A 27,314-nucleotide genomic window follows, 5' to 3' on the forward strand; every position below is an offset into this window, starting at 1 on the left:
GAAAGGAAAGGAAAGGAAAGGAAAGGAAAGGAAAGGAAAGGAAAGGAAAGGAAAGGAAAGGAAAGGAAAGGAAAGGAAAGGAAAGGAAAGGAAAGGAAAGGAAGGCAAAACAAAGCAAAAAACAACAGACTGGAATTGTCTGGCAGCTACACATTTCTGTAATATCCTTCTACAATCCTGATGTCATCATACTTGCTCACTATTTTAATTGCTTGTCTTTCTTCCTCTGGATGACAGAGTGTCATGAGGGCACAGACTCTATTTAGTCTTTACTGTACTGTCAGGACCAACACGATGTTATCTCTTGAGTATAGTGAATTTATGAATGATTAAAAAGATAAAACAAAACAAACGAGCAAGAATAGGTGCTGTGTTCAGGAAACAGTGTGACTGAAACAAACGGCTTGAAGATACCAACAGAGGCAAATCTACCATTCAGCAATTATTTCCTGAATGCTGATACAAAGAAGTATATGAACTATAGTTCAAGGGATATAGCAGTAACAGCACAGATGTTTCTGTTTTCTTTGTATTTACATTATAAGAAATGATATTGGATGTGTGGGCTAAGACTAGCATAGAGAAAAACATCTAAAGGCGAAGCAAATAGTACAGATTAGCTGTAACAAAGAATGTAACTAAGGAAGTTCTGGGCTGAAAAAAAGAACTTTTGACACAGTAGTAAGCAAACATATTGCAGAGACTATTGCACTATGCTAAAAGGTGACCTAATTTGCTTTCTTCTGTAGAGAAATAAATACACAGAGCAGAGCAGAAGTCGGACTTCTGAGCAAGCCATCAGACATAGCTTGCAGAATAAATAGAGTGGTCTGCTTAATCAAGACTGAAACAAAAATGCCAACAGAGGCCTGTCTGAGAACATACTGAGGAAAAGTGACTGTCTAAAATACTCAACTTATGCCCCAGTTATAAAAAGCAGGCACACAAAATGGACTACAGCTAGCAAGCTGGCTTAACTGCCACCAAGCTTGATTACCAAAGTTAAATTTCCAGGAGTCCTCCCCTACATTTCTCCTCTTCCTTTATCCTCTCTCTCTGTCTCTCTCTGTCTCTCTCTCTCTCTGTCTCTCTCTCTCTCTCTCTCTGTCTCTCTCTCTCACACACACACACATACCATCAACTTACTAAAGCAGTATAAAACAGTGAAATGCAACTCTATACATTTTTTTCTGGTAGCACTGCTATAATTTTGAAAATTTTCAAATATAGTCTTGAATAAATGTAAAGAAGTGTAAAGTACAAAAGAGAGAAACAGAAACAGTGAGACTTCCTCACTCTTGGAACATTATTCAAAACTTAAGAATCAGACTGGAAAGATGAGCTCTAGCTCCTCTTAAAGAGGACCAGGGTTCATTTGTTAGCACCTGCATGGTGACTCACAATAATCTATAACTCCAGTTCCAGGAAATCTGACCCCTGTTCTGACCTCTGTAGGTACCACCATGCATGTGGTTCACATACATACATACATACATACATACATACATACATACATACATACAGGGAAACACTCATACACTTGAAATTTAAAAAAAAAATCTAACAGCAACAATAATAACAAATAAAACTATTAAAAAATACTAAGGGAATACCCTTAAGACTATTAACAAATCCTAAGGGAATACCCACTCTGTGAACAGTTCAAAGGTGAAGAGAATACTATTAAATCTCTAGCATAGGCAACACATCATTAAAGCTTAAATTAAAACAGAAAGAGAAGTTTATAAGTAGTTTATAAGGTCCTGGGTTCAATCTCTAGTACAACAAAGAAAAGAAGGAAAGGAGGGAGGCTGGGAGAGAGAGAACTGGCAAGAGAGAGGAGTAGAGAAAGAGAAAGCAGGGATGGAAGACAGAAAGAGGCAGATGAACTAATTTTTAATCTGGGATAGATATTTTAAAACATATATTAAATACATCAAAATTATTTCCTAAAGTCTCATTTTTTAGTCAAACAAAACTGCTGATAATTTGATATTTATGATTAACAGAATATTAATATTTAATATACCATTTATATTTGTATAAACTGTGGCATACTTTATAATACAATGAAATCTTTTACATGCAATTTTTAATATTTATTTATTATATATACAATATTCTGTCTGTGTGCATGCCTGCAGGCCAGAAGAGGGCACCAGACCTCATTAGAGATGGTTGTGAGCCACCATGTGGTTGCTGGAAATTGAACTCAGGACCTTCAGAAGAGCAGGCAATGCTCTTAACCACTGAGCCATCTCTCCAGCCCTTTTACATGCAATTTTGACAATTATTTATCCCCTTTTCATAAAAAACAAGCAAGATTTTAATATTTTAAATGTCAAGATATCAAGGTGATTATGGCTAATAATATTGCATATTTGGAAATGCTAGGGTTGCATACTTCAAAGGATTATCACCAGAATTACAAAATAGTAAGAATGTGAGATGATGCAAATACTGGGGAGCTTGATTCCACAAGGCATGCAAAAATCAAAGCAGCATGTGGCATACCAATGTATACATACACACACACAAACATATTTATACACACACATACACGTAAACATTTTACCTGTCAAATTAGAAAATTTAATGACTATAAGTTGTTCACAGCTACACTGTGAGGCTGTAAATGAAATCATGGTACCCAAGAAGCACTTTATTTTATTCTGACAGATACAGACCTTTATATATAAATTATCTGATACCTAATTCATGGTAAAAAAAAAAAAAAATCTACCTCTCCCCAATAATACTACCATTACTATAAAACAAAAACATAGTAAATGATTTCATGTGTTTAAAAAAAAAAAAAGGAATATCTTGCAAAGACTCACAAGAAGCAGAGAAACATCTGCCAAGAACTACAGAATGAAATACAAGATCTGCCAAGTACAAACTAAGATAAATTTCTTCAAGTAAGCTTTCCACAGCAGATGAAGGATGGTAATACCTTCACCAAGGATTAGCCCAATTTTATTAAGCAAACCACAATCAAATGCTAGTATACTCACGAAATTGCTTCTTCTCTATTTTCTCCCCAGGAAAAGCAGTGACCGAACTGGGAGTCAGCAAACTCATGAAGTCCCCCAGCAGCAGCAACACTGAAATAACCCCAAACGTTCTTATTGCTTCGAAAATTAAGTTCCTGAACTGTTCCCGAGCTGGGCTTAAACCCCTGTTAGAAAGTGAAGAATATGAGAGACTGCATCATACTTCCAAGGAAAAGAACACTGGTATTCAGGATTCAGGCTCTGGGATCAAGCACAGCTAACCCAAAACCCCTGCAAGCCAAGGCCCAGTGCCATAGTCTCACAGATGCTTCCTGAGTCACTAAAGTGAAATTAAATGGTCAGTGCAACAACCATCAAACATCTGTTCTCAGAATCTTTGATAAATTTCCCTCTCAAAATGAAGTTCCAAGGCTTTTAAAAAGCATGGTCTCAGACACTTGTCTTAATATTAAACCGTTTAAATGAAGGGTTACCTCATCTGGGTTTTCACTGGTGATCCGAGCAGCAATTACATGGCCCCTTGGGCAAGGAACATGAGCAGAATTTTCAAAATCAATGGGAGCATCACCCCAAGGAGATACACCGTACATCATACGAATATCTTTGATCCTAAATAGAGGGATCCCCATGGCAATCTGAAAAGTAATAAAACACATGTAATTTTCCACAGCCCCCTTTTGTTAACAGATGGAAGCTATCAAAATACATAACAGTTTTTGCATTTTTTGAAGTTACTACAAAAACACTCTACTTTTGTATTCCATGTTCTACACTTATCTAAATTACACAAAATAGAATACAGTGCTAAGGGTTACTTTCTAGGATCATCCCCCTTTCCTACAATATTCCCAAATTCCTAATGCAACAGAGATTTTCTTCTATAATCATTTCTCCATGGATGAATAACAATAAAATTATCCAAGACAACAGTCAGTCAAGAAGTTCAGATAGCTAAAAAGTCTTAACATTATAGTTGTCTCTAAGTATGCAAACTACTGAAAAACGTAAATGAGCCTTTAGACCTTTACTTGGGAAGGGCCAGTGGCCGTTCCTACAAAGAGAGGACAAGAAAAAGTAACTGGAGAAGGATATGAAAGTACAAAACAAAAATGTTTGAAAATATCATAATGAAACCTTGTCTGTTTGTTTGTTTGTTTGTTGAGACAGGGTCTTACTATGTAGCCCTAGCTGTCCTAGAACTTGCTAACGCCAGGGAGTGGCAACTCACACATTTAATCCCAGCACTCAGGAGGCAGAGGCAAGCAGATCTCTGTGAGTTCAAGGACACCCTGGTCTACAGAGCGAGTTCTAAGACAGCTAGGGCTGTTACACTGAGAAATCCAGTCTCTAAAAACAAAACAAAAAACTTGTTATATAGACTAAGCTAACCTCGAACTCACAGAGATCTGCCTGCTTCTGCCTCTGCCTCTGCCCCTGCAATGCTAGGATTATAGGAATGTACCACCACACCCCCAAAAAATGTTATTTATATATTAATATGCCCTAATAAGAGCCAATGAGATGGTTCAGCAAGTAAAGTCACTCACAGCAAAGGCTGATTATTTGAATTTAAAACTCCAGAACCCATGGTAGAAGGAGAGAACCAATTCCCAACAGTTGTTATATATCTTCCAAACACATACTGTGGAAGATGCACACCCATACACACAAATAAATGTTAAAAAAAATATAAAGAAACCCACAAAAACCCTTGAATTTTTAAGAGGACCATGCAAGATGTTCTCATTAAGACCCAAAACTAGGTCATACAAGATTATCAGCTAGGTACTCTGTCATGTACTTATAGTCCAAGTGATTTGAGAGGCTGGGGTAAGAGGACTGCTTGAGATTAGACGCTCATTGGTATCCACACTAAGTTCAGCATCAATGCGGTCTCTCCAGGGAGCAGAGACTACCAGGCTGCCTAATGGGGTGAACCAGCCCAGTCTGAAAATGAAGCAGGTTAAAAATAGTATCTAATCTCATCATTTACTTCTGCTATTTACCATAGTATTTGTTTCCCAGGCTGAAATAAGACCACAGAATTAATAGCTACTACTTTATACATTATTTATACATAAGTAATACTACAGTCTTTCTTGGAAAATATTGACCATTACCTCCAAACAGAGTTGCTTCAATAAATAAGACTAGAAACAGATATGGGGATTAACACCAACATTATAAAGTTTACTATAATTAAATAATTAAACAAAGCAGATTGTTTTAAAAAAATTTATAGTATGTATATGGATGTTTTATCTGGGCACCACATGCAGTGACTGTAGAAGCCAGAAGAGGGCATAGGTCCCCTGAAACAGGAATTAGAAACTATTGTGCACCACCAAATGGGTATTGGGAATCAAATCTGTGTCCTCTGGAAGAATAGCCAGTTCTTTAACCACAGAGTCATCTCTCCAGACCCAAAGTAGATTGACTTTAAAGAAAGTCAGTCTTTAAACGCAATCTTTCTTCTCAAAACAGTTTATTGGCTGTTTCTAGCTAGAAGATACAGTAGTATTTTTTTTTATGTTTGAACAAATCAGAAAACTAATTCACATTACTGAGAATGAAGATAGGTGAGGCTATGCTTATATGCTCTTTTCTCCCATCAGTCTTTCAGGTATCTCTGAGTTTCCCAGATTTTCTCATCTCTAACTTGAGTCCAGGTCAGGATGACTCACCTGAAGCTGTGCTGCAGGAAGATTGACATCGGCCACCATCTCTGTACAAGGATGTTCAACCTGCAGCCGTGGGTTCAGTTCCAAAAAGTAGAAGCTTCCATCCTGGCTATATAAGTATTCCACAGTACCAGCACTCACATAACCAACCATTTTGGCAAGTTTTACGGCACACTTAAAGGAAGATAAGAAACTTGTTTAAGTTTCTCACTTTGTCCAATCATTGCATCACTATAACTACATACAGCTGTCAACTACCCAGTGCTTGTACAAGCCACCAAAGAAACTGAACCACATTTAAGAAAATCACACACCCGTCTGATTATTATGCAATATCCTGGGACATGGATGACAAAATCAGTGAAAAGTGGGAGAAAGGAGTGTTTGCAGATTAGATTGCAAGCAACCTCCCATCAGACAAAAGGGCATAGAGGGAAAACACAGATGGTAGCAAACTCTTCATTGTTTTCTAATTTCCGGTATTCCCAATATATCATCATATATGAACCATTGCTATTTGGCTAAAGATTGGGTTTTCTAATCTCTCAGGTAGATACCAAAAAATCTCTTATAGGGACTATGTTTTCACCAACGGAATTAAAGCATTGGTGAGATGCATAAACATACATATGAGATTTCAACCATGCAGAAGATGATGCAGTTAAGAATAGCAAATATAAAAGACTTGAATCTCAAGACGACTCATGAAATTTAACTATCACATCAGCCCTGTAAAATTTACCTCAAACTATGATGATAAAGAAACTTTTATCTCCATAGGGTCAAATTTTTGGTTATTTTTATTATAGCAACTTGTATCCTAACCAAAATGTTCTCTAGGAAGTGCAGATGGATTGCTGCTATTTTAAAAATTAAAATATGTGATGATGTACTAAGGTAGAATTAACAAGAAAACACACTACAGACTGGAAGGCTGGGAGGTGAGCTCCTTGTTACAGAATGACACACTTAATACATTAATTCCTACAAAATAGAATGCTTGCTACATATCATCTAAATCTGAAGAAAAAAGGTAAGGACTGGGGCTGTAGTTTAGTGGATAGGGTGCTTGCCTAGCATGCACAAGGATCTAGCACCACATAAACCAGGTGTGGAGACACATATCTTGAGAGGGATGAAGGGAGGAGGATTTGAAGCTCAAAATTATCCTCAGAGTTTGAGTTCAGACTGAGATACACAAAACTCTACACTGCCCCCAAGAAAGACAGAGACAGAAAGAGACACAAAGTTTAAGATTCAAATGCATGCTCATAATCCCAAAAACTCCAAAAGCAAAGGCCAGCCTGCTTCTACTAGATGAGTTCCAGGCCAGCAAATGGTGACACTTTCAAACAAACAAAAAATATTTAAAAAGTTGAAAAAGAAAACTGCTTTTACAGCCCAACGCCAAGAAATTAAATTCTTTAACCAAAGCAACTCAGTGTCAAACAGATTAAGGGAGTTGTTTTAGTTTCTGCTGGCTTCAAAATAGTCAAGTACATAGTTTACAGAGAGGTAAACTATGTACAAAACCAAATAAAAGAAGTTTTTACATCTAAAAGAAATTACTACATCTGATTATTCCAACTTGAAACTGAACATAAGTAATCAGCTTAGAAGGTTACTAAATATTTGAGGGAATTATATTTCTGAACAGCCCATAAGCCTGTCCTTCAAAATATAGTGACTAATGAGTAAAATCATATTTGTACTTCTAATCCTGCACCAGTGAGAATCAGGCTATGAAATTTTCCCCAAAGGAGGTAGAGCCTGTAAAATCCATGTTACAGAAACTAATTAAGAGTCAATTCAGGTGTCTTAGAAGACAATGGCAAAGGAGCTTACTTCCTACAAGCAGAACCAGGGGCAGCCAGGTCTAACTGAGGAAGTACTCCACTATGTAACAGGGACAGCACAACTCCTGCACAGAAAGATTTGTTAGCTTCTGTTGGCCAATGATTGATGTGTATCATGCACGTTTCCAAAGAGAATTCTATAGCTTCCATTCTACCACTGCATAATAGGTATACAGGGAGAAAAGACAAAACTCTTTTTTTTTAGATCCCTGGCCCATGAGCAGAAAGGAAAGTAGCTCACCTAGAACTCTCAGTAACCTAAACACACTTATTCTGATATGCCTATCTTACAGAGCTAAGTGACTGTGGTGACTTCAGTCTGTTTTCCTTAGAGAAACACATGTGTTCTCAGCCTGAACTAACGAACAGGAAATGGGTAGCAAAAATAAGCTAAGGCACAGGTTACTCCAGGTCTCCAACAACTTTTCTTCATCTTTTTAGGGAAGGTTTTCTCAAATTTCAGCTAGCACATGGTCATCCAGCTAGTGACTATAACTCCTAACAATTCTTATGCTGGGTTATGATGAAATTTTGTGCAGAGGAACATAAGAAGTGTCATATATGGCTTATTTATCATGTTATTATTTGCTTGCCCTCTAAGGGCCCCTGCATCCTGGCTACAACAGGAACATAATGATGGTGTTTGCTTTATTATCTGATGTGGGATGTTCTTCTGTATGTGTTACTTTTATTGGTTGATGAATAAAGCTGTTTTGGCCAAAGGCTTAGGAGAGAACAGTCAAGCAGGAAACCCAAACAGAGATACACAGAGAGTAGGTGGAGTCAGGGAGACACTATGTAGTTGCCAAAGGAGAAAGACCTCAGCCAGAACTTTACTGGTAAATCACAGCCTCTTGGAGATACACAGATTAATAGAAATGGATTCATTTAAGATATAAGAGCTATCTAAGAATATGCCTGAGCTGTTGGCCAAACAGTGCTGTAATTAATATAGTTTCTGTGTGATTTTTTTAAGTATGGGTGGTCAGGAAATGAAAGAGCAGTCCCTGTTTTGTTTATTATCAAAATTCTGACACCATATAACAGCAAAGGTTGGTAAAACTTTTTGGTAAAGGATGAGATAGTAATAATTTTCAATTTGGTGAGCCATAGTCTCTATCACAGCTACTCAGTTCTCTCACTTTAGCAATAAACAATCAAATATAATATATAAATTATTGAGCATAAAAAGTTGAGCATAAAAACTAAAATTTTATTTACAAAAGAAAATGGCAGACTGGATTTGGTCTGTGAGCTAAGCTATAGTTTGTCAAGCCCCATCTTATGGAAGGGTAGAACAATAAACCTTAGTCTCGAGTAGAAGCCTATATACGAACTAGGATGACAGAGATCATTAGGAAGTTAGACCTCATTAAAATTTTTTAAAAATGTTTGAGGCATCCCTATTACAGCAGATGAGTCAAAATAAATAGAAAAAAAGCTGAGACAGAATATAGCTCAATTTGTTTTGAACTCAGAATGAAGGAAAATGAATCATTAATAACATAAAGAGTGGGTTATTCTCCCACGAGAGGAAAAACAAAGATCATGTTCATGTCCCTAAGCTACAACTATTTTCAAGGCACACTCATGACGAGGACATCCTTCTTTATATAAAAGTATTAAATAATGTAAGCTCACAGATACCTAGAGGACTTTATATGATAAGATAATGAATTTAAATGAAATCAGCTGAAGATACTTTCTTTTTAGACAAGGTCTCAGTGTACAGCACAGGAAAGCCTAGACTTCTCCAACTTCCAAATTCAGCCTCCCAACGGCTGAAATCCTAAGTACAATCACCATACCTGGAAGAAGACTTGATGTTAGTCAACCCAGCAAACTATACTTGCTCTTCATGAACTTGTTAAAAATCCCAACTTGTTTCTTATCTACCTTATTCAAAATAGTGCATTGGCTTTTTGTTGTTGTTATTGTTGTTGGTTTTGTTTTGTTTTTTAGGATTAACTATTTTTAGACTTTGGTAAGTTTCTTGACAATTTTCCTAAAAGAACAACATCAGGATATGTTCCTCCAGGAAAAGGAAAAAAAATATTATCCATTATCGAGAATCACTGCTTAAATTTCTTCCATTCCCATAATTAGTGTGTGAGTTGAGTGAAATCTGTCTCTGTGTAGGAAAACAGCAATTAAAGCATTTAATAGACACACCTGTTCCATATGTTCAAATACTGCTGGGGTAGCAATAGCAGCAGGAGCTTCTTCAATGATCTTCTGATGTCTGCGCTGTACAGAGCAGTCACGGCCAAACAAAGAAATGGCATTGCCGTACTGATCTGCTAGAATCTGGACCTCCAGATGACGAGATTGTTTTGCTAGTCTCATTACAAATATAGGTGATCCAGGTACTTCAGCTTGAACCTGTGTTGGAAAAGGAAGCAAGAATTTTAACTAGTAAGGATTTTTTCTAAATTGAAAAGTTGGTTTGTTTTCAATAAGCAGTGCCAAAAGTTTCCAAGACTACATTAACAGTGGGAATACAGAGTACAAGAAATATAATCCATGCCTTTGTCTATCGTTAATGTGCAACATTCTTGGTTTTATCAGCAGTATTAATTAAGGAATATAAAAACATGAAACATTCAGTACGTTAAAATGGCAAACAAAATATTTGAAATCACACACATACACAAATCCCACAACAGGGCAAAAATATTACCATCTACTCAAAAGACAGTCACATGTAGATTGCTCCTAACTAGATGATTTTCTAATTTACATTATAATCACTATGAGGCTGAAGTCAAAAGTCTTCCATCTCGAGTTTTGAAAAACACTGTCAGTGGGTAGAAAAAACTTAGGTTAACAATTTTTGTCAGCACTTCAAATATATACCAATTTTTAAATTTTTCTTTTCTTCTTTCTTCCTTCCTTCCTTCCTTCCTTCCTTCCTTCCTTCCTTCCTTTCTGTTTCTAGTATGAATACTGAGAATTCAACTGTTGATCATCCTTCTTCTTTTTTTCCCCCAGGATCTCACTCTGTAAACCTGGCTGGCCTAGAACTCCAAGACCCATCTGCTTCTGTGTCCCCACTGTAGGGATTAAAGCTGTGTGCCACCATGCCTGACTCAACTGTCAATCTTCTTAGCCTTTTTCAAGTAATCCTTTTGTCCAACAGCTTTCAGGTTGTAAGTATATGTGTCTCTCTTTCTTTCCTTCCATTTATTTTTTTCTTTTTGAGGGAAGCAGGTGGCAGATTTACTCATAAGCTTATATGTGGTTTTTCTTGTATTCACCATGCTTGAGACTCAGGGTTTTGTTATTATTGCATGGCAGCTTTTATTAGTTTTAAGAAAATTTTTGAACATATTTTTCTCTGCTTTCAGCAGCTCTCTGCTCCATGATTTCTTCAACTATTGTTTTGCTTCATTCTCTTTCTCACAGCTGAGTCTTAAAGTTCATAATGTTAGAGAGTATCACTATAGTCCATTTCTTTATACTCCAGTTTTTCTGCTTTAGTTTGCTAGCTACATAAGTTACTTCAAAACTCAGTGGCCTACTGAAAATGTCAGCCATTTTCTTGCTCATGATGCTCAGCTGCATAGTTCTTCTGTGTCTTGCAAGTGGCCTCTTTCACAAATGTGGTGACCTGTGCTAACTGTTGGCTAGGAAGTATAAAAGGCCTCAACTGGAACGTGCTCATTTTTGTTATATGTAGTCTCTCGTCCTTCAATGTTCTTTTTTTTTTAAACTTTTATTTTATGTGCACTGGTGTGAAGGGTCAGATCCCCTGGAACTGGATCTTCAGACAGTTGTGAGTTGCCATGTGGGTGCTGGAATTTGAACCTGGGTCCTGTGGAAGAGCAGTCGGTGCTCTTAACCACTGAGCCATCTCTCTAGCCCTCCAATGTTCTTTTCAGTATGGTATACAGCACAGACCAAGCTTCTTCAATACAATGTTCTTAGAGGGTGAGGGCAGAAGCTGCATGTCCTCTTGAAGTCTAGACTCTAATATATGTGTGTAACTCTGGCCACCTAATACTGGTCTAAGCAAGCCACAAAACTGGCTTCAATTCAAGGAATCAGGAAAGATAAACCACCTCTTCATGGGAAGAACGGCAAAGTCATATTGCAAAGGGTATATACAGGAACAGGAGGAGTTATTGTGGCCATCTCTGCAAACAATGTACTATGGTCCACAATAATTCACAGACTTCCTACATGCTAGGTAGACTCACCCCCTCCCAAGACCCCCAAAGTCTCATCCAATCATGTCATCAGGCTTGACCTCCACTGCTTTCATGACTCATGTCCAGAAACAAAACAATCACCTTGGTTCGGCTCCTTAGCTACATTGTCTTTCATCCCTTAAAGACCTGAGAACTAAACAGACAAGTTATCTGCCCCAAACCCCAACACTTAATGATGAGACTGGAGAAAGAACTACAAAGGATATTCTTGCTCAAATGGAAAGGACTGAAGATACTCAGCAGACACTGGTTTCACAGCAGTCTCGAAATCTAAATGGGTATGTATTGGTTTTCCTTACTCAAAGAACAGAAATTTATTTATCTATTCATTTTTGGAGATTTCATTTTATGTGTATAGATGTTTTCCTTGCATTTATGTCTATGAATTACATGTGTGCCTGGTGCCCAAAAAGGCCAAACGAGGGTATCAGATTCCCTGAGACTATTGTGAGCCACCATGTGAGTGTTGGGAATTGGATCTTCTGAAAAAGCAGTTATTGTTCCTAACCACCACTGAGCCATTCTCCAGCCCCTTTTGCTTTTGAGACAGTGTCTCACGTTACCAGGCTGACTTCAAGCTCAGTAAGTTTCTGAAGATGACCTTGAAATTCTGATCCTCCTTCACTCCCTTTAGTGCTGAGATTACAGGCACATACAACCATGCTCAGGTTATGTGGTGAAGGAAATCAAACCCAAGGACTCAAGCATGGTAAAACAAGCATGTTACCAATTGAAGTACACTCCCAACTCTTCATCTTTTACAGTTACTCAGCATTAATATATACTTTCAGTATTTTGCTTTGAGATCTTCATAATCAGATTCATGACTTCATGAATTACATTATCTTTTTTAAGTTTTTTCAATTATCATTATTTAATTATATATATTTCTAAGTATGTCTGTGTGAGGATATATGCACATGAGTCCAAGTGCCCTTAGACGTCAGGTGAAGGCATCAGATGTCCTTGAGCTAGAATTACAGGCAGTTGTGAGGCACCTAATAGTGCTAGGAACTGAACATCTATCCATATATCCAGAAAGAAAAATCTAATTCAGTTTTTCTTTCTTGTCCCCTACAATATAGCTAAAATCAAGAATGACCTTAATTTCTGATCGCCCTGCTCTCTATGGACATACCACTGAACATGTCTAATCCCATCTGTTAATACCTATTTTTGTGTATACATATGTACATAAACCTGATTGTATTTGAGAAGACAGGCATGCACCACCATAAACAGTTCATAACACCAGGGCTTAAAACTAAAGGCACCCTACACAAAAAACTAACATTCTACTAACTAAACTACGAAATAAGTATCATGAGTGTGCATTTTTAGATGCTTTTGAATAGGAAGATTGATTTAGCTAGACATTAATTAGAAATTAAGGACTTTTACTTTAAACAAATTCTTAGTGTTCCAGAGTCTTCATATACTTAATTCCAAGCTAAGAGGTAGTTATGAAATATCTGTTATCATTAAAAATACTTTTACATTATGAGAGCAAGCCTTTTTTTCTGAACTGCATGAAACAATCTTGCAGTCTCCCTCTAACACAATCTACCTACAAAATTAAACTTTACAAAAGAAATATAATTAAAAGAACAGGTGATAATCAACTTGACATTCAAAATAAATGTAGTAGAGCAATACTTTTATAATTTTCTTTATCAAATCATAGCTTTTCCTCTTACCTCTTGAGAAATAAGCAAGAAATTGGCCACTGAATGAAAATGGTGTGAACAAAGAGTATACACAGAAAGGATGGTAGAAGGAGGTATATAAAAAAAGTGCTAGCAACATGACAAGGTAAAACATGTCTCTCAGTTTTCTTTTTTCTGTCACATCTTTACTTAAGTTTTGGTGGTAGAGGAAAAGAAAAGGAAACAAGCTTGTGAAGGTGACTTGTAGGGTAGAACAGGAAAGAATTTGGTCTCCCTTTTTCAACTTACCTGTAGTATTGCCACAGAAAGCAAAGGTAAAACCAAGAGAAACAAGAGGATAAATTTTCTGAGGCACCCAGTCTGCACACAATGAGAATCTATCATGAGGCTCCTGTGCCAGGGCGGGATTGCCATAGAGCATAGGCGAGGGTATGGGTTACTGACCAACAGGATACAGAACATGGAAGAAACTCAAGGGCCTCCAGCCAACTTCACAAGAAGTAAGGAAAAGCCTATCTGAGAGCTTGGCATCAGGCCAACATAAGGCTAAGCAGATGAGTGTATCCCACCATATCATACCCTTACCGACAACATCAAAAAAAGAGCACAAGAATGTAGAATGACATTGTCTCTTACCAACACGGTGTGTGAGGCACACACCATGGAGAAAAAGGTTATCTCTATATAAGAAAAACTAGTGCTTGAATTACATAACCGAATGAATTTACACTGAATTGGATAGTTCATTAATTCACTCCACTCCTATGAATAATCAGATAAAGGCTAAAAACAAAGCTTAGATTACATACATATAAAAATACAAACAACATTTTCTGTTTATCTAAATACAGTAATAAGTTAAATCACTTATCTCTGATATACATGGTAACTCAAACAAGCAAAATCAACGTGTACTCTACCTGTCTGAAGAGGTTAGGGAAGTCATCTGCATTGTTAACTTTTCTGATTCCCTTTCCTCCTCCTCCTTCTGAGGCCTTGATCATTACTGGATAACCAACTTCTTCAGCTGCCTTCAAGAAAAAAGAGAAAAAATATAGTCTTCAAAGATTAGGGAGATGGCTAACTCCCTATTTAGCCTTTCCAGAAAACCTAACTTCAGTTTCTTGCACCCAAACTAGGCAGCTTACAAATTACTGCAACTCCAACTCCAGAAGATCTGACACCCTCTGCTGGCCTCCAAAGAACCTGCACACATGTTCATGTAACTAAAATGAAAGGGTAAATCATAGGATGATTAACTTGAACTACAAACAATAGTGAACTCAACTGACATTCCAGACCCTCCCGAATTAATAGTATTCAAGTCAGACTAAAACAGTGTATCTTCCTAAGATGCCTTTTGTATCATCTACCAAGAGGCATTGTCTCCATGTATCATTGGGACCTTTAGCAGTGGCAGAACTTGTCACTTTATTTTAAAGTAATAAAATAATAGATTTTACTTATTTCTCCACAGCTTCATATGCCAAGCTGGCTCACCCTCAAGCTTCTGACAGTACACCTGTATCTGTATCTTCCTGTAGAAGTGTGCTGCAACCACAGAAAAATGCAAATACACTACTTTGTCAGGCTTTTACATGGGTTCTGGGGACTCTAGGACCAGGTTGTTAAGTGTACATGCCATTTAATGTCTTGACAGCTCCAATTAATTTTCTGTTTTGTTTTTCTAGACAGTTTCTCTACATAGTGCCAGCTTGTCCTGGAACTCTCTCTGGGTGGCCTCGAACTCTTGAGTGCTGGGATTAAAGGTGTGTGCCACCAATGCTCACTATAACTAGTAATATGAAGTATTATATAATATTATATGATATATATTGTATATATCATACAAGGCAACAGTTTTGGCATAGTTTCAAGCCCCACATAATCAAGACTTGTTAATTCAGAACTTCCAAACATCATTTTTTTCTTCATCCTTCCTTTCTTTTTTTTAAGTTTTTATTATTTTATGTGTATTGAGTATTTTTCCTACTTGTACCTCTGTGAATCACATGAAAGCCTGGGGCCAGAGGAGGCAGTGAGTCTTTCAGGTGGGTGCTGAGAATTGAACCTAGGTCCTTTGCAGCAAGTGCTCTTAACCACTGAGCCAACTCTCCAGGCCCCTGAACCTACGTTTTATAAAACATAAAAGCAATAAAATCTCAAAATATTATTAAAACCTGTCAGAAAACCAATTTTCAGCATGTGGTCCCAATGTCTCTTCATATTCTCAGCATTAATCATCTAGGGATGATACTAAAGTTCTCGTTACACTGGTTACAGTAGAGCCTTGGGTAAATCATAGGATGATTAACTTGAATTATATAAGAAAAAAGTGCACAACTAAGTGGAAGAGAAACACTGGAGGGAACCATGAGACAATAAAGGGTGAGGGTGGGGGCACATTTCTAATGGATAATAATTCTGAGTGATAATACTGTCACAGGGCCTCTCTTGCTTGACTCCTTTACTCCTCAAAAGAAAAAGTTATTCAACTGGCCAATTTGGAAAGAGAAATCGAGCATGCTTGCTCAGCCTCTTCCTCTGAAACCAGCTCACAGCACTGAACACATGCTCTTTCTGAATTCTCAGTCATATGCTAAGTTGAAGGATAAAAGCTGTCTATGGAGGGAAGTCTGGTTATTGAGCACTGCCAGTTAAGAGAGTGAGGGGGAGCCTAGCTAATTCCCCATAAATTTCACTGCTGCTATATACATAAGCCATGTTCACAAATATCTCTATAACAATATAGCTGACATCTACCTGCCTGGCCTCTCTGTCTTGATCCACAAGGGGAAAGGGATGGAGCTTCTGGCGTCCCTCACACACTAACAGCTGGCAGAGAGGAAGAACCAGTACCTCCTTAAAACATTGAATTAACACCCAAGAAATCCTCTGCAGGTGACCAGTCCCCTTCAAGACTAAACTAAGGTTAAAGTCACTTCCTCACTCCACACTTAAAGTATACTTGTCCTGGCTTTATAACCCTACACCTAGCAAGGGTGTATGTCATGAATCGGACCCCAAGTCCCCATATTTGTATCTAGAATTGACCACCCCTAGAGTCAGTACTTACCCTCAGTCCATCATCCACATCCTTCACATAGCCTTTCTCATACAGATCCTGTGGAACATTTAAGATGCGCTTCGAAAAATCATTTTCTTGCCAATCCACACGAAGACCTACAATACACAATAATGACCTGAGATCACCTATGAGAACTCATATCAATTTTTTGCCCACTCTCAAAAAAGGATGTGTAGTCTACACTGGCCTGATACTTGACATGTAGTGGAGACTGGTCTTGAACTTGCAATCCTCCAGCCTTTGCATCCTCAGTGCAGGGATTACAGACATGTTCCACACACTTGGCTCTGTGATACCTTCTTTTAAAGCTATTGTATTTACCAAAGATTGAAGGCAGATTGGTGGGGGGTAGAAGAATAATATAAAACCTTGATCAGTCCTTGGAGACAAGAGTATTCAGCTATAGCATGGGCAAGCATTTTGGGTTCTTAAATTAAAAAAAATCAAGGACAGTGGGCAGAGATCTAGATATAAAGATACAAGGATGGGGGTGAGGAGTAGAGGAAAAGGAAAAAGGAGAGAGAAAAGGAGAGAAAGAAATATGGCAGATTTCTCACAGCAACACACAGGCAATGTTTTCAATGTTTTCAGGCCTGCTCTGGGGCCAGAGGTCTGAGAAATAAATTAATCTTTATGAGCCTCTGGAAACAAAAATGGTGGTTTTATTGGTCTCAGCAGAGTCATGATTCCATGGTCCCTAAATGTCTCTGTATTCAGCTCCAAGGGGAACACTACAGCCTCTCCATTCAAACAAGAACAAATTCAGCCTTTTAAACTATTTGACCCAGAGGTCTGGAAAAGATATGGCAACGCTCTGGAGAGTCAGAAGAAAAGGGGATCAAATCTGTTCGGTCTCAAGATAATAGTCATTCCTATTTTTAAAAGGTTTTAATGTGTTTATTCCCTGTGAGTACATAAGGGGGAAGGTAGCTCTTATATTTGCTTAAAAATTCACATGACAATCTAAAGAATTGGCAAGGATAAATCATTTCTCAATTTTTATCCCTCTGCATGTTTGGGAGAAAGGTGACTACTGACCATATCTCTGCAAACCTGTCTTTGAGGATGCTTCCAGTCTACCCTACCCCTGCCAAAGTATGTTTCCTAGAGTTTCTCCAAATCAAGTCCCTGTATCATTCCAGATCTCAGTTTAGTGTTTGTACCTAGTACTCAAATTATATTCCTAAAATATGATAAAAACCACAAGAGTAAATAGAGAATGGAAAAGGAAGGCCTTTGACATTTGGGTCTTCACTCTGTATTCACACATATGACCATTTTATACCTAGGAAAACACCCACACATATACCCATATCATACACACATATAAGTATTAACAAACCAAAAAACAAGAAATAATTTCTTACCGCTGCCACTCCAGGGAAGAGTTGGGATGCCTGCAGTTTGAGCCACTATAGACGATGCAATCTTATCTCCCAAAGCCCACATAGCCTGGCTTGGAGGGCCTGAAAACAAAACAAAAGAGGAACCTTAACAGCAGCATCTCTGCCTCCTTTCTTGTCCCACTCATGCCAAATAGTGACCACCACGCTTTGACTCATCTTTGCATTGTTTCTAGAATCCAATGTAGTAAACTGGTTGCATATAAGGACAGCCCAACATACAGAAATTCTATTATTAAATTTCTTAAAAAAATCTAATTTTATGAGTCAAAATCCACATTAACCAAGTAACAAAGTCATTTCTCTAAATCCTAAAGTAAAGCTGGTAAAATTTTAGGATTTACGTATGAAATATACACAACTTGATCTTGGGAAACCTAACAAAGATATTTTTCCCCCTTAATAATGCTTACAAAGCATTGTTAGCATTGCAGAGGAGCCCTAGAACCCCCACTTTTCCTTCAGCTATGATGAGAGTAGAAAAGCAGGAAGAAATAGCTCTCACTGGTAGAATATAAATTATATGCTTCAAATACAAAGGTGCTAATTCATATTTAATTAGGGTACTATTAGGGTACCCTAAGTAATCAGTTAGTTTTACTATCAAAAACCAGGTCCTCCTTCTACATGTTTTCTTAATGCGAATGGCAAAGATTTTTAAACAGTCCATGTTTAAAAACCAGTCTTTTTCATAACTCAGATTAAACGACTCAGGAAAAAAAAATCTTCAAGATGAAATGAAAGAACTTCAACGTAAGTTGAAGTTAAATGAAAGAACTTCTAAAAACAAAAGTAAGACGACAGAATATGGACAAAACCGACATAAGAACTACAGGCACCGTGTAACTCAAAAGGCTTACCCATGAAAGCGATGCCATTTTTTAAGAGAAGCTCTGGAAGCTTGGGGTTCTCAGAGGCATGACCCCAGCCAGCCCACACTGCCTACAAAAACAGAATAACAATATGAATCATTCTTAAAGGTGATACTAAGAAGACTACAAATTGCTTTGCTGTATCCAGGCTGGCTCTATTAGATGTAGTATAACAGCTCCACAGCAGCCCAGGGTTTAATTCAACTTCTGTGATCTAAAACTAGCAAACCTTCCACAGAATAACAATAAGCAGTTGCTTGTGGCAAAAGCCCTCAAGAGAATAAAAAAACAAGTAGAATCAGAAAGATGAACTCAAGTCTTGCTCTTTAGGAAATGCAACTCACAATCTTAGAGCTTTCTAAAGAAAGCCTGAAAGCTGGGTGTGATGGTGTAAGTCTTTAATCCCAGCACTCAGGAGACAAAGGCAGGTGGATCTCTGAGTTTGAGAACATCCTGGTCTACAGAGTTCCAGGACAACCAGGGCTATACAGAGAAACCCTGTTTTTGTATTTTGATTTTTAAAAAGTAAAAAAGAAATGAAGAAAGGAGGGAGGGAAGAAGAAAGGAAGGGAGGGAGGGAAGGACGGACGGACGGACGGACGGACGGACGGAAGGAAGGAAGGAAGGAAGGAAGGAAGGAAGGAAGGAAGGAAGGAAGGAAGGAAATTGTGACAATCTTCACATTCTGGCCACCCAACTCTGCCTTTGTATCTAGTAGTGACATGGTCTAGCAAGTTTAGCACTGGTTCCCAACCTGTGAGTCGTAACCCATTTTGGATCACAAGATCTTTCCGCAGGAATCACCTACAACCATCTGAAAACAGATTCATTACAATTCATAACAGTAGCAAAACTAGAGTTATGGGGTTGTAACAAAAATAATTTTATGGTTGGGAATCACCACAACATGAGGGACTGTATTAAAGGATCACAGCATGAGGAAGGTTGAGGGCCACTGGTCTAGAGGATATTTCCCCCCTCGTTGGACTTTAAGATATTTACTATAAATTTCCAAGCACAATATGAAAACGAGAAAGAATCTTCCAAAACAGCACCATACTGTAGTTAAGATATTCTTCAGAAAATAGTCAAGTTCTTATTTGGGATGGCTTGAAGGTGAGATGCACAGAATAGGAAAAAAAAAATCTCTGAAAGATCTTCCAAACATTCTTTGTTTACTATGTTTATTTTTAACTATGCCTTCCCTTCCATTTCTTCTCTCCTTGTCTGTTTTAATTATTTCATATAAAGACATTTAAGAATTTTCCAGGGCTGGGAGAGAAGACTCAGCAGTTAAAAGAGCACTGGCTGCTCTTCTAGAAGACCTGGGTTCAATTCCCAGCACCCACATGACAGCTTCAGTTCCGGGAGACACAGGCAGACAAAAACAACAAACAGAAAATAAAAATACATCATCAAAAATTTTGAAAAAAGGACTTCACATTAAATTGTTTGAACAAGAGGTCTTCACTTTAAGTGCAAAGGGAGGAACTGGCTCCTCAAAGGCTCTTACTTGTACAGGGATCCTTTTAGCAATGTCAAGAATTAATTCCACATTTGCATAATTGTTGTTGTTTGGTCCTCCAGGCACGGGATCTACCATTTTAATGTATCCTGAAAACAAACAAATGTAAGGAAAACATAATTTTTCTTCCAAATTATTATGACATATCAAGACTATGGTAAAGATAGAGACTACCTTCAGTAGCCACAGAAAACATGGCATTGAGGTGATAATTTCTGCATCATTTCATTGGAGGTTCTGATTTTAAACCACACATTTAGGAATCACTGAATCAGCAGCTGTTAAACCTTTCACTGTAAAGTTTGTTTTGCTCGTTTCCTCGAGGACGGAAGCAAGGTAATTACAAGAGTCAAACAACACGCTCAGGAAGTAATAACGCTATTTTTACAACGTCAAGTTCAGGCAATAGTGATACAGCTGCAACTCCCGCATCCAGAAAGTGCCGGAAAGAAAATGCCAAGTTTGCCATCAGCCTGGGCCACAAATGTTTAAAACAGGTCGAAATCATCAAGTGTCCATCTCAGAGATAACTAGAGCATGCTCTAGCACTTCTGTAACTTATATAACCATAAACTGGTGGTCCTCAACCTTCCTCATGCTGTGACACTTTAATACAGTTCTTCATGTTGCGGTGACCAGCAACCATAGAATTATTTCATTGCTACTTCCTAACTGTAATGAATTTTAATGCTAATTATAATGAATTTGTTACTGCTATGAATCATAATGTAGGTATCTGATATGTGACCCCCAAAGGTGTCACGACCCACAGGTTGAGAACTGCTGCAATAAACTGTAGTCAGTTTAACAACACATTGTGAGTATCTTCCATGTTCTGACAAGATGTAATTTTATGTAATACAATTTTGAAATGAGTACTTAATATTTCAGTAGTCCATATTCCATTTATAATATTGATGAAAGCATAAGAATACTTGAAATTTGAAAATTATTAAGATAATATATATCCTGGGGCCTGGAAAGATGGCTCAACAGTTAAGAGGATTTGCTTTTCCTGCAGAGGACCCAAATTCAAATTCCACCGCATACATAGCAGCTCATAACCATCTGCAACTCCAGTTCCTGGGAATCCAATGCTCTCTTCTGGTCTCCATGGGCACCAGGTATACTTACATGCATGTGAGCAAAACACTCACACACATAAAGTAAAATCTTAAAATAGTAAGTATTATATATCCTTATAGCAATGTACAATTTATCTTTGAGATGTGTCCTACGAGTAAAACCATTAAGTCAAACAATATTCACATTTTTTTTCCCAGAGCTGAGGACTGAACCCAGGGCCTTGCGCTGACTAGGCAAGTCCTCTATCACTGAACTAAAGCCCTATCACTCACCTCCTTTAAAAATTTGTTTATTTTATGTGTATAACTAAGCAAGTATATGTACAGCATATGATTGCCTGGTGCCCATGGAGTCCAGAAGAGGGCAATAGGTACTCTGAAAGTGGAGTTACAGATGGTTGTGAACCACCATGTGGGTGCTGGGAATTGAATTTGGGTCCTCTACAAGAATAGCAAGTGCTCTTAATCACTGAGTCACCTCTGCAGCCTGCAGATATTCACATTTTTATATTTTCATTAGAAATATAAATGACAAATCAGGCCAGCAAGACAGCTCGTTGGATACAAGCTCTTGCTGTGAAACCTTACATCTTGAGTTAGATCCCTAGTACTCACATGACAGAAGAGAACTGAATCCCACAAGTTGTTCTCTGACCTACCTACACACATACACACACACAGAGTAAATAAATGTAGAATAAAACTGAATGTTTACACTTCCATCTGTACTATATATCTTTTCCAATTGTGACACTATCTACCACAGTTTGGATTTGTATTTCTCTGGTTATCAATGACACAGAATCTCTTTCTGTATGTTTATTACTCTTTTTGTATCTTTTCCATTTTTCTTTTGAATTTATTTTATTTTATTGATTGCTATATGAGATGGAAGTTTTTCTATGCTACACAGACTGGATTTGAGTTCCTAGGATCAAGCACACTTCTTGCTTCAGCCTTGAGTACCTGGGACTACAGCCTATGCCACCTCACTTGCATTAAGTCTTCTTTTATGGAATACTTATTCATAATCTCCACATTTTTTGTATGGAAGCATGTTTTCCTCTTATATTACAAGTAGAAACTGTTGCCAGTGTTTTTCTCATATTATTGTCTGTCTTAAACATATCTGTACTTTGGCTGCAAAATAGCAATTAAAATTTTTTGAGATTTTGTTGTGTGTGGATGCTTTGCTTGTATTTATGTCTGTACAACATTTGTATGCCATGTCTTAAGAAGCCAAAAGAGAGTGTTGTTTGTTAGTTAGACTTACAGTTTTCCTTAGTTAGAAAGGCAATCAGCTATAAAACTTTAGACTCACAAGATAGATAATAGAGCATTTTCTCTAAATTTGTCAAATACAAATGGACTGCATATTGTAACCGTAATTCTTACTTGATAACTGTTTTAGTTTGTTTTACAATGTTTAAATTAAAATCTTCCTTTTTTAATTAGGCAAAAGGAAAATGTTGTAAAATAATATTTTTGTACACTCTGAAGACATGTAGCTATTATTGATTTAATAAAGAACTATATGGCCAATAGCTAGAGCAGGAAGTTAAATAGGACTTGCAGACAAGGAGTTCACTCACTGGGATGAAGTATGGTGGAGTCGCTAGGAGACTGGGGAGAAGAAAGATGAACGCACAGTCTTGAAAAAAGGTACTGAGACATGTGGTAGAATGCAGATAAAAAATATGGGTTAATTTCAGTTGTAATAGCTAGTTAGTAACAAGCCTAAACTATCGGCCGAGCATTTATAATTACTTAAGTCCCTATGTGGTTATTTGGGAGTTGGCTGGTGGGATAGGAAATTCCTCCTATACTTGTATCATACCATCATCTGCTCTTCTTTCTGCCTGGTATACTCTTCACTGTCCCCTAACTGTCACAGCTCTTACCTATTCTTGGTCAGGCAGTTCTTTAAGAAAGTGTCTTCTTAACCATCTTCCCAAACACTAGATGTCTCATTTCTGTGTTCTCATAGAACCCTCTTATATGTTGCTATCACAGCCTTTATCTCATTATATTAAACATTGGTTTCCTAGAGCAAGATCACATCTTATTCCTATTTATCTCCATGTTTGTGGAGTGATTAAATAAATGACTTGTACGTACACCAGGTACAAATGGACTTATGAAAAAGAAATCCAATAAAGTAGTTTATATTTAGTATATAAAATCTCATCTCTATGAACTTCCTTTTTCAGATACAAAAACTGTAATGTTGAGAGATATTAAAGGATGCAGCTAAATGATTTCAGATACCAACATTTGCTTTTCAGCAATTTGTGACATCTCTGTTTTTAAATAAGATTGCATGGTAACTTCTACTTCTTAGGAATTGTCTTAATTTTAATAACACTGTCAACATGTAGACCACATTTACAAACCAAAACAGGCATTAAGAGGATAGCCTATTTTCTCATCTGTGGGCCCCCTGCCTTAAAACAGTGATTAAAAAGTATATAAAAGGTACTGGAGAGATAGCTTAGAGGTTAAGAGCACTTCTTGCTCTTGAAGAGGACCCAAGTTCTGTTCCTAGCATCCACAAGAAGGCTAGCAACTATAACAGTTCCAGAAAATATGATGCCCTTTCCTGGCCTCTACAGGCCCTGCACACACACGGTACAAACATATATGTAGGCAAAATACTCACATGCATAAAATAAAAACAGATTTTTAAAAGGGGGTGGGCTGGGATACACACCTTTAATCACAGAAGTTCAAAGGCAGAGGCAGGCAGGTCTCTGTGGTTTACATAGTGAGTTCGAGACCTGCCAGGGCTACATGCTGAGAATCTGTCTCAAAAAAAAAAATTGTATCGAAAACCCATTTGGGTTCCAACATGTCTCTCCCTCAGTGGTCAGAGGAAAAATGGGAAAATTTATTCTAAAATGCTCTCTAATTCAGGCATGGCAGCACACACCTTTAATCCCAGCACTCAGGAGGCAGAGGCAGGCGGATCTCTGTGAGTTCTAGGATAGTCAAAGATACACAGAAAAACCCTGTCTCAAAAAAAAAAAAAAGGTAAAATGTTCTCTAATTCCATGTATTTCCATCCCAACATTTTCAATTAGACACACTAACATACATGACCTAACAAATACCTCATACTGAAAAAGTCATACACCTTTTAGTCCAAATACTTGTTTTTAAATTTTTCACTACTTACCTCAGACCACAGGGACCTTTGTGTAGTCACTTTTGTGCCTCTAGTATTGATATATTTTATTACGTGGTTTTTCTTTTTTTAACTGACACCTTTTTAAAAGAGAAATCTTTGCATAGAATTTCACTGGCAATCTTGGGCTTGGGAAACTCCCTAAGGTAACATTCTCCTACTTACAGGCAGATCTATTCAATGTTTTATATCTAAAGTGACATAAAGCTAGAAACTCACCTGCATTGGCTTTAAGGTCTTCAGGTGTAACCATGACGACAAATCGAATTGCACGTTCATTTCGAAACATTTCATAAGACCACCGACGAATAGATCTCATGCATTTCACTGCGGCAATACCATTATTGGCAATAAGAACCTAGGAGGAAAGGATATCATATGGAAAATGAAGGAAAATATAGCAAAGAAAGGCAATGATAGAAAAACAAAGATTTTTACACATCTCTTTGTCTGAAAAAGAATTTCAAGCAAAAACTGTAGATAGTCTAAACTGCTGAGAAACAACTCTTACAAGATCAAGCAATATTTCTAAATGATTGCTATGCAAATATTTCAACATGTGCTTGGTGTAGGAGGTCCTCCTGTCCATATATTGCTTTCATTGGTTAATGAATAAAGAAACTGCCTTAGCCTAGTTGATAGGGCAGAACTTAGGTAGGCGGGGAAAATAGAATTGAATGCTGGAAGGAAGAAAGGCAGAGGAGGAGAGGAACGCCATGGAGCCGCCAAAGACACATGCTGAATCTTTCCTGATAAGCCACTGCCACATGGAGATATACAGATTAATAGAAATGGGTTAAATCAACATGTGAGAGTTAGCCGATAAGAAGAATTAGCTAGAACTAATGGGCCAAGCAGTGATTTAATTAATGCAATTTCCACAAGATCTTTCAAAAGAACATTACAAGCAGAGTTTCAACCCCTTATCAACTATGACCAAATTACCAGCATTAATATATATATTAATAAATATATGAGATATATAATAAGTAAACTGTGAAATTATGTGTATTAGTAGCATGTTAGGGAAAAAAGAAGGACACTCATACATAAAAAGGCAAAGTCCCTAAAAACCTAAATACCATTTTGAACAAACCAAAACAACAAATCTAGGCATTAAGTCTCATATACTTTAGGCAAAATTGTTTAGTAAGCTGAACCTTACCTTCTCAATCACTTTATTTCCCCCAAAACGAGTAACAAATTCTGCTGGAGAAGCCACAGTGAAATCTCGCTGAGAGTCTATTTTCTTTCTGTCTCGACCTTGTTTTACTAGGTGCAAGCCAGACATGCTGGATCTATAGAAACAGAGAAGCCATGAGAAGCTTTGTAGAGGATTTGCTCACCACACTAGTGTCTTCTGAAAACCTTTCTTCTATCATACAACAGTACTTCCCAAAAACCGTTGTGGAAATCTACACCTTGTAGATCACAGGAAAGGAAACAGCCTCAGTAGATGCAATAAAAGGATAAAGCCTGTCATCCCAGCTTTGAGCCAATAAGACTGTCTAGAGCTCTGAGCCAATAAGGGCTAAAGAGTGAGACTCTTGTCACAAACATAAAAACAAGGGGCGGGAAGGGTGACTGAGTAGGTAAGAATACTTACTGCTCTGACAGAAGACCTGATTTCAGTTCCCATCCCAGCACCCACATGGTGGCTAATGCAATTCCAGGGGATTAGACACCTTCTGACCTCCATAGACACCAGACACACATGTGGTACACAAACATACATTCATTCAAAACACTCATACACGCAAAATAAATCTAAAGAAGGGGCAGAGATGTTGGAGATTTAGTCCAGCTATAGGCAAAATACTTGTCTAGCAAGCACAATGCCCTGGGTTCAATCACTAAGTATGAAAAGGGGTAGGAGACACTCCATTAAAAAAGAAAACTGACCAGGCAGTAGTGGCACACACCTTTAATCCCAGCACTCGGGAGGCAGAGGCAGGCGGATCTCTGTGAGTTTGAGACCAGCCTGGTTTACAAGAGCTAGTTCCAGGACAGGCTCCAAAGCTACAGAGAAACCCTGTCTCAAAAAAAAAAAAAAAGGCAACAACAAAATGGGCTAGAAAGATGGCTGGAGAAAGACACATACTGCTCTTGCAGAGGACCACAGTTCAGTTCATAGTACCCATGTCAGAAAGGTCGTGAATACCTGTATTCTCCAGACCAAGGGACAATTAAGCAGAGTAGTTATGTAGGTGGAGGACAGAAGAAAGAGTTAAGAAGCCATACAGTTAGACATAGGTTACTGCTAAGGACCTATCTTTATTTTGTGTGCACAGATTTTTTTAATTCTTTTTAGATTATTTTTAACCTAGCAAGATGGCTCAATGGGTTAAAGTATTTGCCCTGCAAACCTGAGTTCAATCTATAAGACCCACATAAGGTGGAAGGGAAGAATCGATTCCAGAAGTTGTCCTCTGACCTCCACTGTGTACTGTGGCATAAACATTCAAACACATATCACGCATACAACAGTAAATAAAAACTAGGCTATATGTAGAGCAGTGTGTCACAAAAAGGGGATTATATGATTAAATAATTTTTGCCAGGCATGGTGGCACATGCCTTTAATCCCAGCATTCAGGAGGCAGAGGTAGAAGAATCTCTGAGTTGGAGGCCAGTCTGGTCTACAGAGTGAGTTCCAGAATAGCCAGGGCTATACATAGAAACTCTGTCTCAAACAAAAACAAACAAGCAAAAAAAAAAAAAAAAA

General features: G+C 37.7%; 1 protein-coding gene across 1 annotated transcript in view; it reads right to left on the reverse strand.

Moving 5' to 3' along the window:
- Positions 1-2,998: 2,998 nt before the first annotated feature.
- LOC126487015 (acetyl-CoA carboxylase 1-like) overlaps positions 2,999-27,314 on the reverse strand; it is a 53,613-nt gene continuing 29,297 nt past the window's right edge. Inside the window, exons 4-14 of the mRNA XM_050119586.1 lie at positions 25,755-25,887; positions 24,809-24,947; positions 20,309-20,409; positions 18,784-18,865; positions 17,888-17,986; positions 16,509-16,615; positions 14,353-14,463; positions 9,727-9,936; positions 5,702-5,872; positions 3,491-3,652; positions 2,999-3,181 (exon numbers count right to left, since the gene is read on the reverse strand). Coding sequence (XP_049975543.1) covers positions 3,014-3,181; positions 3,491-3,652; positions 5,702-5,872; positions 9,727-9,936; positions 14,353-14,463; positions 16,509-16,615; positions 17,888-17,986; positions 18,784-18,865; positions 20,309-20,409; positions 24,809-24,947; positions 25,755-25,887 — 1,483 coding nt within the window. The 3' untranslated portion in view covers positions 2,999-3,013. The remainder of the gene's footprint in view (positions 3,182-3,490; positions 3,653-5,701; positions 5,873-9,726; positions 9,937-14,352; positions 14,464-16,508; positions 16,616-17,887; positions 17,987-18,783; positions 18,866-20,308; positions 20,410-24,808; positions 24,948-25,754; positions 25,888-27,314) is intronic.

Source organism: Alexandromys fortis, unplaced genomic scaffold (assembly GCF_014885135.2).
Source record: "Alexandromys fortis isolate MF-2015 unplaced genomic scaffold, M_Fortis_MF-2015_v1.1 scaffold_173, whole genome shotgun sequence".
Lineage (NCBI taxonomy): Eukaryota > Metazoa > Chordata > Mammalia > Rodentia > Cricetidae > Alexandromys > Alexandromys fortis.